Source organism: Hippoglossus stenolepis, chromosome 17 (assembly GCF_022539355.2).
Source record: "Hippoglossus stenolepis isolate QCI-W04-F060 chromosome 17, HSTE1.2, whole genome shotgun sequence".
NCBI classification, from domain to species: domain Eukaryota; kingdom Metazoa; phylum Chordata; class Actinopteri; order Pleuronectiformes; family Pleuronectidae; genus Hippoglossus; species Hippoglossus stenolepis.
Window position 1 is genome coordinate 19,522,494 of NC_061499.1, and position 18,002 is coordinate 19,540,495.

General features: G+C 43.1%; 1 protein-coding gene across 4 annotated transcripts in view; it reads right to left on the reverse strand.

Annotated features, from left to right (window-relative positions):
* ptprua (protein tyrosine phosphatase receptor type Ua) overlaps positions 1–18,002 on the reverse strand; it is a 198,892-nt gene that overhangs the window by 140,932 nt on the left and 39,958 nt on the right. For all 4 annotated transcript variants that reach the window (XM_035183324.2, XM_035183323.2, XM_035183322.2 and 1 more), the window contains exon 2: positions 3,358–3,486. In XM_035183324.2, the coding sequence (XP_035039215.1) occupies positions 3,358–3,486 (129 nt within the window). The remainder of the gene's footprint in view (positions 1–3,357; positions 3,487–18,002) is intronic.

Here is an 18,002-nt window from a genome sequence, read left to right on the forward strand (position 1 = left end):
GGCTCCTGAGTGAAGGTTGTAGTTTTAATCCCTTTTAAATGACAAAAGCTTGATAAAAAGAAAAACATTCAACAAATCTGAAGTAGATTAGTTAAGTGTTATACCACTTGCACAATAAATAAGCAAGATATATACAGAATTATACATATATATATTGAACTTATATTGTTTTGATTAACATTGTATTGTGATAATCCCTGATAATTCTTTTATTAGCCAGCCCTACTGTCACCTTCAGCTTGAGTTGAGACTGACCTCTGTGACAAAAAGGCTCCAGCATTCTGCTGCACATCCATTCCCATCATATTCTTTGCACCAAAGGGCATCTTGGGTAATTCTTTCATAAGTGAACGGCTCTCAATAAAGCTGTGAAAGCAGGCTAAATAAAAGTGTAGGGACTATAATACAGACGAATGCCCCCTGTCAGCTTCGTATTGTGCATATTGTATTGGAAGACAAAACCCCAAAACACAGTCAATTTGTCAAACAACTCGGCACAAGGTGATGAAGTTCAGAGCCTCCCTCAGGCAACATCCCCAACAGCCACCATTTCTCTTTTCAATAGCTGCATGGCCAAGCAAATGTGTAGTTTGTTTTTTCCTGCTGTTCAGCAGCAGTCAGCGTTTGTTAGTTATAAATTATGAGTGAGTCGGGAGGCAAAATCCAATCACAAATGCATCTCTTGAGATGCATGTGAGATGCACTGTTGTGCTAGGTGAGGGGAGGCTGGACTGCGATCTGTCTCTGCTGCGTCTCAACAAAGTCATACAGAGTCATAAATCTGGATACAAGTTTGTGACTGAATGGACAAATCCGTACCTTTGTCAAAAACATCTTTCACAACACTGGCACGTCCTCATTCAAAACCAATTATTACAATTATCGTTTACCGGTCTGAAAAGATTTTTTGGTTTTGAGGTGTGGATTCGAAGTTCCCCTCCGGAAACTGACAGAATGCTGCACAAACAGTCCCATTCAGTTTGCAGTGCAGTCCTTTTAATTAAACGTGTCATTATTTTATTCCAAACACTCACAAACACTCCCATAATGAACCGTCTGAAAAACAGCACAGCACATAAAAGCTGCGGCAAGCCTGCTTTATAGTAGACTGGAGGGTTATTGTGTCTGTGTTGTGTTTGGTACCCAAACAGCATTGTTTATAACTCTATTTCTAGACTAGCTGGTAAATATCTCCAGACACCCAGTGCTTCCTTTTCTTTGTTTTCGTTTTCACAATATTTATTTCCAAATGCCTGCTTCAGGAACCTGGCTGCAGAATACAACAGCACATTGACTCTCCATCAGATGAGCTTATTGGAAAGTAAACCTTCATGTGAAAACCTCATCTTGAAGATTATTGTACTTAGAGCAGGTCAGGTTGGTAATAAGGTAAAGGCTATTCTGAGGTATTAGAAAACAACAAGGCTGATTCAAAATGAAGATTTGCAAAGTGAACATATATATACACAAATGATTCCAGCATCACATTCCATGTGGTTCAAAAATACTGTGAAAGTTGAAGGTTATTTGACAATTTACACAGTTTTTCTATCAAAAAAGACTAAAAACTTAGACGTGATCATCCTCACGTCACATGACAGCTTCTCCTCAGAAGAGAGGATTAGGAAACCCAGATGGCAAACACAAGCAATTGGGTTTGTTATTCAAAGTTTTTATTTACTTCTTCATGCTGCTATTCTATTTTTGACGTTCAGAGATTAAAACCGGAGAATGTGACACATTTTTGTCGTCGCATTAAAATAACTAATAATAATAAACTTAATTTATGACTCTTCTTGCAGACGAGAAATGCAGCTTTACTACAAGTAAATGACATTCACTGCGTAAATCAAGTAAAAAACAACAGAAATTACCATAAAGACATGTTGAAAACCATAACGGAACATAAGATGCAAGTTTAGTACGGTTCAGAGGCACTTCAGCCTCCTGGTGGCAGGAAAAGACAATGATTACCTGCTTCCTAAACCGCTGAAATGTGATATTGTGCACTGCAGGAAAAATTTGGTACAGGGTATTTCTGAGGCACATTCAAATTGGTATAATGACGCAGACTTCAATTGAGCTCTCCTTGAAGGGATTTGTGGTGTTTGACTTGTTTTTGTCAACAAAGATCTATAAAACTAGTTGTGTGGAGAATTTTTAAAAAAGAGTTGGAGAGAAGTCCACACTCCTGAACCACTGTGTGGAGTCTGTGTACTTGTCTGATTAGCAGCTTCTGAAAGCTATTGTCAACAGGACTGACCCAAATGCCTCAAAGCTTTGACGACTCTGCTGTTGCCGGGGTAATGGACACCGTGGGACAGTGACACGTGACCGTGTGACAGGCTTACAAGTGACGACTACTCTCGCAAGTTGTTGAAACAGTCAAGCGTCTGGACGCATTGGTTTTCCTGTCACACAACTGAAAGCGGATTGACTTTTATCGTAGGAGGCTCATGTCAAAGCTCCATGTAGGCTGACAACGGACTGCAGACTTGTATTTTTGATCCCTGAAGTGTTGGCATGGGCTATGACTGTAATTTGATGTGATTACTGCACATTTTAAAGCCATTTTTATTTGTTTTATACAGAAGCCAACTTATTTTGTGCTTCCTACAAAACCAGGTCTTATATTTGTTATTCCGGCATCGGCTAAAGTCTGAGAATTTGGAAATACAGGCAGACAGAGACTCCTCTATGTATCTGTAGGATCTGGAGCTATTTATCCATAACTTACACTCCACTGTATCACTGCTGAATCTTTTAGACTTTATCGCTTTATGTTTCATTAAATTTTATCAGTTTTTTTTCTAGTCTTTTAAATCCATTTTATATGTCTTTTTAAACTGCCTTGTCTTTTATATCTCTCGTCTTTATGCTTTTTATGTCTAATGTAAAGCACAGTGAATTGCCTTGCTGCTGTACAAATAAATGTCCCTCATCTTTAGTGGGCACTAACTCAGCCATTTGTAACGTTTGATAATGGATCCTTCCCAATCGCACCTTGTGATACACGTCAGTGTTTCATCAAGGATTTAGTTTTAGCCGTCGGGGCACTGCCTCTGCAAAATAAACACAGTGGAAACCCTGCAGGTGCTGCGTTGCCTTCGCATCCTAAATGTTGCTGCAGAAACAGCAACTACAGAGCATGTGTTCACTTCCACCGGTTACTTTTCACAGATGAGAGCTGTCCAGTGACGCACAGTCCACAACTGGTCTGGAGTGAGCTGCTCCCCTGCAGCATGTGTGCGTCATACGCCACTGTCACCGGCACATAGACTACAGCTGCACGGTCAGTCTCGGGCGCTACCAGTGCTGTGGTTAAAAGCCTTAACTGTGACATATATTGGAGCCTACCTCGGAGAAGATCAGGGGTCGTGTGTGGCCAGTTGTAGGTCCTGATGAGCTGCCAGTCAAAGTCGTCGTCTTGGCCCTGTCGGTATTCACACAAGCCCGGGTCTGAGTCCTCGTCAAAAGTACAGCCAGCTACGGAGGGGAAGAGATACAAATGTGTTATTAAAAGGTAAAGCATGTGAAGATGTCTGGATATTAGTCAACTTTATTTGCTATCAGGAAAAAACGTGGGCAACAAACTCCTCGTAGACCCAACGAGAAAAATGATTGGTCAGTTACATCACCACAGGCTCATTGTTAATACCTCAACTACTGAACCACGTTTCCAGCTCTAAACTACATTACAGCTAATGGTTGGCACTGGGTGGTCACCATGGACTGTCCATCTCATCCACTCCCTCAACATCCGCCACCATTTGGTACAATTAGTCCTGTGGTGAGAAAATGACACAACAGCCACGGGTCACCCAGATCGCCAGAGATAATGGGGCAGCGGTGCCAGAGCAGCGAGAGGGGGGCTCTTCAGCTGATGGAGGACAACAACAGCCTGGCTCTCAGCCCGAGAAGGTGACCCAACCCTCTAATGGTTGCATTCTCTCCATTCTGCCATTATCACACAAAACAGGGTCTTTAGAGCGACCAGTTAGGTTGTGAAACTGGGGGTGGTGGGGTTTATGTTGGCAGGGGGGGGTTGTTGTTGTTTTAATGGTCAGAAAATACAGAAGCACATCATTAAAGCCGGAAATGAATTGAAAAACTGAAGTGTAAGGCACATGCTCGGACTTGGCCTCATCCGTACAGTGATGTTTCCCATTGCATAAACAGCTCTTTCAGATCCAAATATTCTATTCTTCATGGATTCGCGTTTTGATAATTGTCTCCACCAATCTATCAATCATTTGGTCCATCAAACGACAGAAAATATGAAAACGCAGCCATCACAGTTTCCCCAGAGCACCCATCAAATAACTCGTCCTTCAAAAGCCACAAGATAATGATTTTACAAAGATATAAGAAAAACAGACCTTTTAGGGTTGAGAAGCCGGAGCCAGCAAATGTTTGCTTTGTTAATGAATTAATAATTGATTGGTCATTTAATTAGGTTTGGACTTCACTTCTCCAGTTATGAAAAGACTGGTGCCATGATCTGAAGAGGTGTACATGACCTTGGAGTGAAGCTAAAATCGAATGGATCGTTTTCACAGCAGACATTTAGACATGTCAAACACAGTTTCAGGCAATAACAGCACTGTTTTCTGCTGTTCAATCAGTTCTGGCCCAGAGTATAAGTAATGTTAGATTCCCCTGCTCCTCTGGTCAAAAAGTCTGCTGTGAGAAAAAAAGTCTGTGGGTCTGATTAATCTGGGACTGATTGAGAGGTTTAAGAAAATTAAGAGTCAGGTCAGGGAGATTTTTTTAGAATATCAAAGCACTGTCATCATGTGCCAAGCTCTGAAAACCGATTTCGGTGAGTGCAAACGTGCCAGAACCGGTATGACCTACAAAAATAATGAACCAGAGTTTTCCCTTTACTACATTTCGCACAAATGTGTTTTTTTTTGCTTTTTAGTTTGTTTTTGCTTTTGCAGCCTGTGCAGTCAAACTCTGCCCAAAAAATAATGTGACCAGTGCTGCTACAGAACCAAATGAGTCTCCGGGGGTTCAAAAAGAAAGTGTGATTTGTACAGATCCACCCGCCCAGAGAAAAACATGGGACCTGCCGCCGGAGGGTGGACTCAGGAATAATGGTGCGGGGTGCAGGGGGAGCTGCTCATTTATAAGACACACAGTGCAGCACGGGTCTGTCACCAATCCGCTGAACTGGCCTATTGCTCAGTCTGGCCGCGGCTCGGACGACAGGCCTCCCGGTCTTCTATCTAACTCCAAATGCCCTGAGCCCTCTGTGGTCTAGGACCCTCCTCACTAACAGATCGCATTAAGGCTTGGCAGCAGTGTGGCTGCTGTTAAAGAGCTTCTCTGACTCAATGCCAGCTTCTACTTAATAGTGTCTCATTTGGCCTATTCCCCCAATGTCGCCTTTTGTGTTTTGTTGAGAAGCTCCATCTGTTTTCTTTTGTCAATGTAAAACTTTTGAGTCTGAAGAAATAGTGTTTGTTACAATAAACTACTAAGACGGCTAATTTTGGACCACCACTTGGGCTGTTCCTGCTGACAAACAAATATCACCAGCAAACCACCAGTGAACACCCGCCTCCCACCGCCGCCGCCCCGCCGCCCCATCGCTCTTCCCCTCCGCCTGCAGCCAAAGCAAGCGTTTCCGGGTGTGTAAGCAGATCAGAGTTTTAATTGCCTCCTGTGTGAGCGCTGCTTGTTGTGCTGCGCCGTGCCCGGTTATCTGAGGATGAGAGGGCTGAGTGGTGGAGCAGGGCCCGCGGTGAAGGCCTGACTTTCATCGAGAGCCCTCCAGCTCCAGGAAGAAATGTCACCATCAGACACATTTCACTGATTCCCCTCATTAAGACTCATCCTTCCCAGCCTCCTTTGCTTTTAGCGCACGCGTTCCTCTCAGTGCCCAAATGAGCTGCCTTGGCAGCGGGAGGGCAAGCCCATGTAATTAGAAAAGCCACACGCATTGTGTGGGTTTGTGTGTGTGTGTGTGTGTGTGTGTGTGTGTGTGTGTGTGTGTGTGTGTGTGTGTGTGTGTGTATACATTTCTTCAAAAGTGTGCATAAAAAGTGTGTGGCTATTTGCTGTTTTGATGTTTACTTAAAAATGAATACAAATTATAATGAATCTGTCAGTGTCACACGAGCTAAAGCCGTAATGACATTGACAATGAATTATTTGTGATCCTCACAGCAACAGGGACTTCAGCTGACGTGGGGCTCAGATTACTTGAATAGCAGCGAGAATGGGAACCAAAGCAGGTTTTTTGAATGTTAATTGCTTATTAGGGGTGATAGCGTGGTTCTGTTCAGCATGGTCCCCGAGACACGGGCCACCGTGCAGAGGCGGAGCAGCAATAACACCTGGAGACGTGGACGTCGGGGCCCACGAGATAACTTATGTGAGCTTCTGTCAGAGCTGACAAGTTTCTCAGAAGGAGAACAAAGACGGAGAAATAAATAAATGTGCAAGAACGAGGCGCCCTCCTCTTTGAAAGGAAGGAAAGGTAATTTGCCAAACAAGACCTGAGTCTGTCGTAAGATGCCATGACTGGAATTTGTTATCTGTGTTTGGCTCATGCTCTTGTCTTTAAGTTCAACACACTCTCAGGTCTGTGCCCAGGAAAGAAAAAGTTACTCCGTCAGAAGTCTTCTCTTTTGTGCCCCTCTATTGTTAAAACCCTATAAAAAGAACCTTCTTGTGATTTTCTAAATACAGCTTCATTTTCAAGTCAAACATCAGTCCTAAATCAGCTGCAACGCAAATTCCTCATAAGCATGCATGAAGTGTTTTTCCTGACTAATCTTATATAATTTTTTATAAATCCTGCGGGGAGATTTAGCTGGCAAAGCCTGCGCGAGGCAGCAAAGAATCTCATTAATGCAGCTCAGTGATGGTCTAAACACTGTTCCAGAGGTTTCCTCATGATATGTCTGAGGGGAAAATCCAATATTAGTCATTTTTGCAACTTACTAAGTAAAAATGCTCAAATTTGAAGCACTAGGCTGGTGTTCAGTTTAATTGTCAACTGTTTCTAGTTTGCATCTTTGATGCCTCATTTGTGATTCTCACCTATTAGCTCCTAGTAAAATGACATCTGTACAGGTGCCTCACATATTTGCATTTTCAATTTTGAAAACTCTTCAAATGACAATCGACTGTTTCACTTTATTTACAGAGTGCATTTGTAGGGAGGGAGAGAGAGAAAGAGTGTGTGTGTGTGTGTGTGTGTGTGTGTGTGTGTGTGTGTGTGTGTATCCAGAGTCTGATGCATGTTATTCCTGTGTGAGCTTGACTATTCCACACTGTCACACTGTGCTCATATGTTGCATCATTAGCATGACCACACACACACAAACACACAAAATACTGTTTTCACTGGATTCGTTGCCAGTAATAAATATATGTGGTATCACCAGCCTTAAATATATTGAATACGCAGCATTTTCAGCAGCTTACACCACATTAACCTTAACCACTATAGATTTGTACTTCTTTTTCTGCATTTACCTCTCTAGGTTTCTGCAGCCACCACAGTGAAGGTGAATCAAGTTCTGTTGGTTTGAATTTCTTTGGAGCTATTTCATTGTAATTAGACTTACAGCTTAGATTTCTGTGGATTACCCAAAGTATAAAGGGGCACTGTTTCTGGAGTGGAAGTTCATGCCAAATGCATTTTGCAAAGAATGAAGCACCAGAATAAATTATTCCATTCACCTCCATTGCAATAAAATGTACTTAAAACCTGGAACAAACCTAAAACTATGTGCATGGTGACATGCAACTTGTGTCTGTGGGTAAGTGTCTTTGTGTTTTGGGTGAACTAAACACAGATAGCTCCTTTCTGTAACCAGTCAGTGGTTTCAAACCTCAGTGTCCATACGAGATGTTAATTAAATCCTATTAGCAGTGTTTGTGCAGGATCAAAGTCAGGAGGTAGCAGGAAGAGCATAACTCTGCCGCACAAAGTGGCTGTGAGGCAGCCAGAGGAGGCCCTGGAGGGAGATTAATGGGAGGAGGTGTAGACCGGCCTTAAGTGCTTGTGATGGACCCCGGGTACTACTGTCCAACCTCGCTCGCTTCTACAGTGAACACCGCGACCCTGACTAATAGCCAGCACAGCAGGCGCATCATAAATACGTTGTGATGGAGAGGGAGGAAAACACAAGCCTCTTACGTTGCATTTATCATGGAGAGGTAGAAATAAATTAGAGGGGCGAGACAGCGACGGTGGGCGGGGAGGAGGGCCCTGGAACGGGAGAGGGAGAGAGAACGAGCACAGCTCAAGAGGGGCGGGGATAATGAGGACAAATCACAGATAGTGTTGGGAATGTATAACAAGAGGATTCTGGGGGAAAACAAGATTTAGTTTTTTTCCTTTTGTCTCCAAAGGTTTTACAATATAAAACACCGGGCGGTAATCAAAGAAGTCTGGCATGAGGATGGGTTTCTATTGATCACACTGTTCCAGTGCAGTTCTCAGATGGGCTTAAATCATCTACACTCAGATTTAACAAGGACATTCATTTGCAATTACTCTTACAGGGATAACAGTGATTACACAGGGAAGAAAAACTTCTAGAATGAATGGCTACCAGTCTAAAAGATTAGCTTTCACTACTCATGTGAGGAACATGAACCCTGCTACTGCACCTCTGTCAAAAAGTTACCCTTTGACTTCCTCTCTGCTGATCACTGATCGTTTTCTCTTTCTTTGCTCCTTCAGCTGAAGTCCAGGGAACCTTTTTCTTTGCATATGCAGATCGCTCTCCGTGAGCCACTCTTGTCACTAATCTTCCCTTTATCTAACACAAAATCAGACTTGAACTTGACTGTGTGCGACCCCGACCGAGAAACCTCGTCCTGCGCTGAGCTCCTTCTGTTTCAGCTCATTTCTTTCCCCGGGCAAACCACCTAATATTGTGTAACCAGCGGCAGCACTCTGCTGGCACTCATTTAATCAGAGCCTCTCAGATGCAGCGGCTCTGCTGGGACCGGGGATCCGGGATGTGCTGCCGCTCCTCTTGTTTGGTTTGAGATAAAGCTCCGCCGTAGCGTGATTTGCATTTGAGCGTGTGCAGGCAATGCATCAGACCTGACAAGTTTACTTAGGCGGTGGGGAGGGGAGGGGGGGAGAGATGCAGCTGTACAGCTCATCAATACTGAGCCAGCAGAGGAATCATCCCGAACACCACTTCTTCTTCCACCATTAATAACAGCCACCGTGTTTTCAGAAGGCCCCACCAAGGAGGCGGACAGGAAGCAGCACGAGAGAGGGAGCAGGATGATGCAAGAGAACGGGTAAACATGAAAAGTGTGGTCAACTTACAATAAGAGAAACAACATCCTTTGCCGGTTGTCGACTTTGACCAATGGAGGCTTTGGATTGAGAATTCTCAAAACAAGGTGCAGTGAGCCGAAATCTACCAACATGCACTTTTAGTGCCAAGAAAAACAGTCCGAGTTTCATCAGTTGCAAACTAAAACTGCACTGAAACCACCATCACATCGAATCGAAGTGAAACCCTGCACACACCAGAGGCCAGCAGTATAAATCTGCACAAAAACCATGTGTACACCACATGAAAGGTGCCCCGTAGTTTTCTTGTAAGCAAACAAACACTATGTTTACATTCAGTTCTTGCACCGAACCGCACTCTGTATATCCCAGTGGTCAGTAACAACCCTGCTGGCTGCATTTCTTTTATTCATAAAATATTTACAAAAGATACACAAAAATTCTAATGATGCATTATTTACATCTATTCGTCTTTTACCTTCCTTTTTTAGTTTTGCACATTGCACATCGACTGCAAGGTCAAACATCCGACTTAAACTTAGAGTTGCAGCATTTTAGCATCTCAGCTGTTATTGAACGTAAATGTATGATCCAAAGTTACAAAATGATTCCCTCTCTCTGTCTTTTTCTCTCACACACACACACACACACACACACACACACACACACACACACACACACACACACACACACACACACACACACACACACACACACACACACACACACACACACACACACACACAGTCGATATTCACTTGAGTACTGTAGAATCAATGCCCCCATGCACAACTCACGTGAATAAAAGCAAGTAAGAATACACTGACAGGCATTTCAATGAGCCCAACAGTTGAGAGTCCTGCAGAGAGTCTGTGATTCTGTCCAGACGTGACATTAACATGAGCTTCGGGTGATCTGGTCACAAGTGGACAGCTCTAAGTACGTCAGTTCACACCTGGCGTCAGAACGCGTCCATTCATGTGTCTCGAGGGACCACTTGTGTTCTCACTTTCCCCTTTTACATGCAAATAAACACACACGTCATTTGTGATTGCGAAAACCAAATGAGGTTATTTTTAACCAGTCTGATGGGGCCATTGTCACTGTCCGTGTTCATACCCGTCATTAACATGCGCCTAGGGTGATCTGATCACAAGTGTGTGAACGCACCCAAGAAAATCCTTTGGGACACATTTGAAAAGGGGTCTGGGACACACGTGGCCACATTGTGTGAAAGCTATTTACGTCCTGGGCCACTTTTAATGACCGCCATCGATTTATATACGGCAGCCCACCACAATATCAACATTAGGGTTAGGACTGCCACATATGAAGTGCAATTCCGTGCAGTGGGTAAATAGAGTGTGCACACAGGGCAGATAAAACTGAAAGCTTCAATTTACATTATTGAGAAGCTATTAGCAATTTAGCAAGGTGGGCAGGTTTAGTTTCAGAAATGAGCAGAGGTCTCATGTGTGAAAATCCTTAGTTTCATCGACCCATCACCCAGCGTCCTCCTCCTAATGTGGACTTTATATCACTTAAATCGCTCCTCTGCTCCGATCATAATTACCACGTCCCCTGGAGGTCACCTCACAGTGAAATGTTACTGGGTCATAATACCCTGCTTGCACAGATGACCTAAGGGCTGAGTTGTTTTTAAAAGGGACAGTCTCATGCGAAGCCAACATATGCACATTTCTGACAGCACCGATTTGGCACCACACATGTACATCAGACGACTAGTGTCTATGACCGAAGCAAAGTCACACGTCTCATTTCAGTGACAACAGAATGTCGATAACCCGTGTGAGTAAACAGACTGCGTACGTGAGGAGACATCGATCAAAATCTACTTGGTGGAGCTACAACTGCAATCATTTATCATCATACGGGGATTTGACCGAAGATATCCAAGCATGTTATGACTGATGAGCTGATCCGCTGGGCTCCCGCAACCTTTACGAGTTGGTAAATGTGGAGTAAACGCTCTGGTAATGGCGACGCGGCTGCCCGGCCTGAGACAAGCCCAGCCATAAGTCTCCATTAAACAAAGATGAGCCATGTCTCCTGGAAGCTGCTCCCATGTCTCTCATGAACATCCCCTTTTTTTTTAATACCATCTTTGGATCAACTTGCCGATATCATGATTCAGCAGATCGGGCAGGAGCCAGTACGACCGCGCGAGGCTGTGAATGGTGAAAAAATCTAATTTCCCTCTCACTGCACGCGGCACTCTTTTCCTGCTCGGGCTGGGAGCGGATGGCAAGATTGGCACCGCAGGGCATATGCTGTTGTGTGAAATTGTTTCATTACTAGTTCACGGCGGTTCTAGCCCATAAGTGCAACTCGGGAAAATCCCAGAAGCCGCGGCCGGCCAAGACCTTGTACCTTATAAGTCTGATAACACAATTTAACATCTCTCACTATCTTGGAGAAGGTATAATAGACAGCTTAACACTGCCTCGTGGCACAAAGTAAGCACAATAGTCTTATTGTAGAGGCTGATAATGTGCAGCTAAATGAGTTGCAGCAGAGAAGTGGCAGGAGGTCCTATAAGAGGTTTATGAAGGTCAGTGATTATCTAATGCGCTTTAAATTTCATCACTTTCCTGTGCAGGAAAACAAAACAAAAAAATCCGTGTTTGCACAATCTTTATTAGTCTAAGCTGACCCGACACAGCACACACAGATGAACTCGTCCTTATAGCGAGATTAAAGTGGGAGCTGCATGATATACCAGCGAGCAGGAGAGAAAAATAGAGGATACCGACGGAGAGCAGGATATAGGCTCTGGCTTAGAGATATACTTCACCTTTTGTCAGTTTGGAGATGGTGTATAAATTTACTTCCAGGTAGAGAAAAAAAAAAGGAGAGTCACAAAACATCCCCTGCACACAGAGCAGATACCTTTCATTAGGCCAGGCTCTCTTCTTTCATTTCTCATTTAATCTCCCCATTCCCCCCCCCTCTCCCGCCCCTCCATAGAGACATCAATTACAGGGCTCCATCTCCTGCAATCTGAAGCTGCTTCGCCAGTTAATGCTATTGTTAGGGATGTCATGAGGAGAGGGGCGCGTGAATGGAGCCTGATGAATAAAAACAGGCCGCGTCCGATGAGGCTCAAATCGCACTAATTAAGGAGGCAAAGGGGTTTTTCTTCGGTACCTGCATTACAGCACTGGAGCCTTTTTTTTTTTTTCTGACGGAGAAAAGCGAGGAAAATGACAGATACACTCACTCGCTACAGTTATATATTAAAATTTAATCAAGAACGCTGGAGGAGACACTTTCCTCCTTCATGTGGAAAGTCATTTTAAGTGGTTATGTCAAGTCTTTTTTGTCCCCTCCAACAGAGGAATATTCATTTCAGGACTGACCTAAATGCATTTGTTGAAAGCTTTATATCTGTTTAGCGGTGATGAATTCATATTGGAAATTATTACTGTCTCCACTCTTAAATTCTTCCTCGCCAATTAGAAGATACATATTAATGGATGGCCTTAAAAAATGTGATGGGGGAGACAAGAAATCAAACGCATCTTAAAATACAGAGGCCTCAAAAACAGCCACGAGTCTGTCTGCCGTATGTTATGTGCAGCTATGGTAATGAAATGTACAGATTTACACAACATGCATGATGTCACGGCAGCCAACTGTCTGACGGCTTTGATGCCGATTTCCATCCAGTCGAATGGTAAAATCACAATCTGGGAATCGCTGCGAGCAAACTGAACATAGTCAAATAAAAGAGCAAATGAGGGAACAACTCCACTGCAGGAACGACTGATTGTGATGCTTAATTATTGGCGGCTTTCTTCTTTATGTTGAGTGCGGAATATGTTACCCGCTCAGCCGTGGTTTTCACCGCGGGTGGTCGGCCACAAGAACAGAACACTCAGGAAGCCATTCGTAATATTTTATTATTTATTTTCAATTGCTGCTGAGGAACGGAACGTGCCGAGAAAACCAAGTGACAGGATGCAGAGATACAGACGGCACGGCTCCCTCCCTCCAGCTTCTCCTCTTCCCTCGGAGCTCCACAGGCTGATCATCCCCCGAGTACCACAGGCAGCTGCAGGGGCCTGACCTCCATTACTGAGACAGGGCCCTGACTGCACAGCCTCCCTGACATCCCCATCCCATCACACACGCGGCTGGACAATATACCCGAGCACACCTCCCTGCTTATGCAAACAGTGTGCTCGGACCAGACCAGGCTCAAACAGTAATAAACTCTTAAGATGTCCTGAGAGGACACTCTCTTTGTGTCTGGATCATTTCCACTGGTGGTCAGTGGTGAAAGTAGAAGGAAGATAAATAATCTGCAAAAGGTTTCAGAAGTGAAGATGCTAATGTATAAACAATGTGCATCATTAATTATTATTATTATGATCATATTATTATTAGTAGTAGTAGTAGTAGTATTATTAGTATTATTATATTTAAGTGGCATATTAATGTTGTAGCTGATTGAGGTGGGTCAAATTGTGGGAGTGCAACTAAAGATTGAAATTCATTATTTCATCTCAATTAATTATTGTATAAAACATTACAAAATGAAAGATTGACCATCAAAATGTCCTACAGCCCAGAGTGATGACCCATTATCATTGTGATGCCATCAATCAAAAATATTCAACTTGTCGTAATGTTTAGCAATTACTAATAAATGAGGCCTGTTCTCACTGAAGAAGCTGCAGCCCTGAATATTTTTCATTTAAAAATGACTTTAATAATTAATCAACGATCACTGCAACTCTACTAATTTTCTTTTGCTGTGAAATGTGCTGCAGCGCATCGTTATGTCAGAAGAGGATAATATGTCTTGAACAGAAAATCTTAATCTAAAATAGTTTGAATTAATTTACAAATACACGCATGGGAGTAAAAAGAACCATATTTCCATCTGGATTCTAGCAGAGTAAAAGCATATAGTAATAAGAGGTCTGTCAAAACACAAATACTGCCCTTTAAAGCTGATGTAATAATGATTATTGAGGGATGAAAAATAAATATAATCAGCCAATATTTATTCTCCGCACATGATTGATCACTGTGAACTGTGACCAAGATACTGTACAAACTACTGTTTGAGATATTCCTCATCGGTGCTCTCCTGTTGACACACATTGTGTTATACTGACACGGTTTCTGAGTCAGTGCCAACATACATTTGGAATTTACATAGTGCAGTTGCTTTGTACTACCTGGTCAACAAATGTGCTGATGATACCTGATTAAAAACCAATGTGGCGATCAGGGGACGGTACTGAAATTCAGGATGTTTAGAAAAACTGCAGTTCCCAGCCCTGGTGTGCAACATACATGTGCTGCTGTCTCCAACCCACCAAAACAAACTGAACGGGTACAAAAAAAAGAAAAGAGTGTTCTCACATCGGCTCATTCTGACATTCTCCAGAGTTTTTATGAGGGGGGGCTGCAGCCTCTCACTCAGACATTTGCATTCTCACATACAGCCGCTCCGGAGAATGTCAGGAGATAATCCAGAGTTCAGTACACGTGTGAAAGCAGCTGTACAGTAATTTATGCCCGTTGTAATGAAAGTCCCTCAATATATCCCGTTCACAGGATCCAGGGCAGACGTGAGAGCTCCTTGATCTTTAGGCTTTGACCACAAAGATCTGATCAGTTCATCCCGAGTGAACATTTGTGCCAAATTTGAAGAAATGTTCCCCGAGGAGTTCTTGAGATGTCACGGAAAGGAACGGACGGACGACTTGACAACATAATGCCCAAAGCCACGGCTGCCACCGGCGCTGAGGCAGGGGAAAAAAAGGAATCAGCATGCACGCACACACACACACACATTTACACAAACAAACAATATGCTAAACTCATGTACGAGTGCGCCGTAACCACAGCAATGAGAGGCTTTTTGAAAGAGATCAGTGCTCCTCAGAGAGTCACACTGTCTTTGCTTCGACTTAATTACAGCTCACACCTCCCCTCTCACTCTGCAGAGGAGGGAAGAGAGGGCTTTGATTCAGATGCCCTGTGGAACACTTGATCCCTTCCTTCCACCAGCATCATTTACTCCCCCATTCTAAGCCGTTCTGTCTTCTGCTCTCCTTATTTTCTTTATTTTTTTCGCCGACCAGGCGAGTGCAGCGCTGAGGATGCGTCAAGCACCTTTCTAGTAGCAGAACAAGGTTAAACCGTTCAGCGGCAGATCTGAGAACTGTAAAGACACTAGAACACAAAGTGGTATTCAGTAACGAGAGGATTTACATCACATTATATACAGCACTTGCTTCGGCACCATATGCATTTAAATGAGCACTTGTAATAAGAGGATGTCTGTTATTATGATAAAGAATTTCCAAAATGCAGACCTAACTGCTCTTCACCGTTTCAGCAGACTTTTATTGCAGCACACAGGGAAATAATCTCTGCAGGTTTTAGAGTTACTTCAGTTTTAGGGAAGAAAAGCAGGAAGAGAGAAATGAAAGGAGAGGTAGAAACTTGAAAGAACGCTCCTTTTGCATAAGGTACAGTTGCTCCTTGCATGAATGTTCATACGCTTCACATGTAGCTATAAAAAGCTGTAACATCTGTAACCTTTGAGGTACAGGAAAACACTTTTTTTAATTGGTTTCTACGCCTTACAACTTTTACTCCAATTCATTTGTAAAAACAAGCCATGAATATAATATTTTGATACTTAATGTGTATTTAGCTGACAATACTTCAGACTTAAAAATACATGTGAATGCAGGATGTGTCATGATCAAGTTGCCATGGGGTATTCTTACCCTGTGACATTATTAGTTTTACTTCAGCAAAGGAGCTCAGTATGTATTCCTCTACTTGTGCAGCAGTAGTATTGCAGTGTAACAGTAGCACAAGTAGAGAAGAGTCTAAATCATCCACCATCAGCAGCTGATCACATCAAGAAATGCAGTATCAGCAAAAACTTTGAATGACTTGAAGTGAGATTATTCGTTATGAATGCAACATCTTATCATCTGTGATTTCTTTTTTCCTTTTAAAAGCTGAATTTTGTTACAAATGTCAGTCCAGGGGAGACTTCACTAACATGACGAGGTTCTCTTCAGCATTAACAGTTGCCTCATGCAGCAACTCTGAATTACAAAAGGAAACACGAGAGGTACCTAGATCAAGATCAACAGCACAGGGAATTTCAGGTTGGGGAGACATTCTGCTACTCAGCCATTACGTATTGACGAGGAGTTCCAAGGAGAAAGAAGGAGCGTGAAATCAGAGAATCCCAATCATGTGCTGTCAGATCAGCGAACAATAAGAAATGTTTAGGACAGAATCCATGTGGACAGGATCCTTTCAGTGCTCGACAGAAGACAACACCCCCCACTGTCACAGGTCGGATGGTTCACTGACCTTAAGCAATGTCTACAACTGGAAAATATCAAACTCACTCTCACAGGATTGTGGCAACTGCAGTAAAAACTGACAGAGAGCACAATATGTCTTCAGAATGTGACACAGCCTCACAACCGGCTCATCCCTGTGCTGTTTTTCCGAAGCTGAAAACACACGGCAACCGCCACAGTGCCCGCAGCGCTGCATCTCATCATGCTACACATGTCAAGTGCTGCCTGTGGCACCGATACAAAAACCTCATGCTACAGAACACATGAGGGGACCTGGGGCACACACACACACACACACACACACACACACACACACACACACACACACACACACACACACACACACACACACACACACACACACACACACACACACACACACACACACACACACACACACACACACACACACAGCACGGCGACGGAATTCTATGGGTGAGCTGCGTTTTTGATTGATGACTTTATAAATGACTAATCTGAGCAGTAGGAGCCAATGTTCTATGTCTATGTAAGATTGTGGGTGAAACAGCTTTCTATAGTTCTTCCCTCATTCATTGGACACATGTGAGCATCAGCACGACATGAGGAGAGGGAAGACGAGCTGCTGCGGGAGGCAGAGAGTAAAGAAACCTGACCAAGATTCAGGAGCAGCGAGGGGTGTAAATAAGACAGGCCTATAGACTCCACCCGTGTGTGGGTTGTACAACACAGAAAATAATAGAGGCCCCTGTTTTGGCGTTGACACAAAGCAAATCATTTTATCACTAATACAGCTTTGTGGAAAACAACTTAAAACACAAACACTCGCAAACATATTTACATCCGATTTTTTTTGTTGATTTGGAAATACTTCTTTTTTAAACCCATTTCCATGAAACTACTACATGAATGTAACAGAGATCCCTCTGAAGGATTTGTCGTCCTGGATTAATAAAGTCGGTAAATCTGAAAATAAACCACATAATTAACAAAAAAGTTGGCTGCCGTGTTACTCTTTTGCACCCGCTATACAAACATTTCATGGAAAACATTGATTTGAATTCATGTTTCGGCAACAACAGGGGAGAAAAACACCCATCAGTGATACACAAGTGGTTTTCCCCATGCAAATACATGCAGTCACGATGAATTCTTCACAGTTCACGGAAAGTGAAATTGAACATTAGTTATTTATGACAAGTTTGAATGAGAAATAAAAACAACACGGCTCTCTGACCCAAGTGTACGGCTTTGCAATGTGTAAATGTTGAAATAACTTCAATGTTAATTGAGAGCAGGATCTTTCAAAATGACAGTGTTTTAGCTAAATTACTAAATATCTTCAAATTGTGCCTTTCACACATTATAAG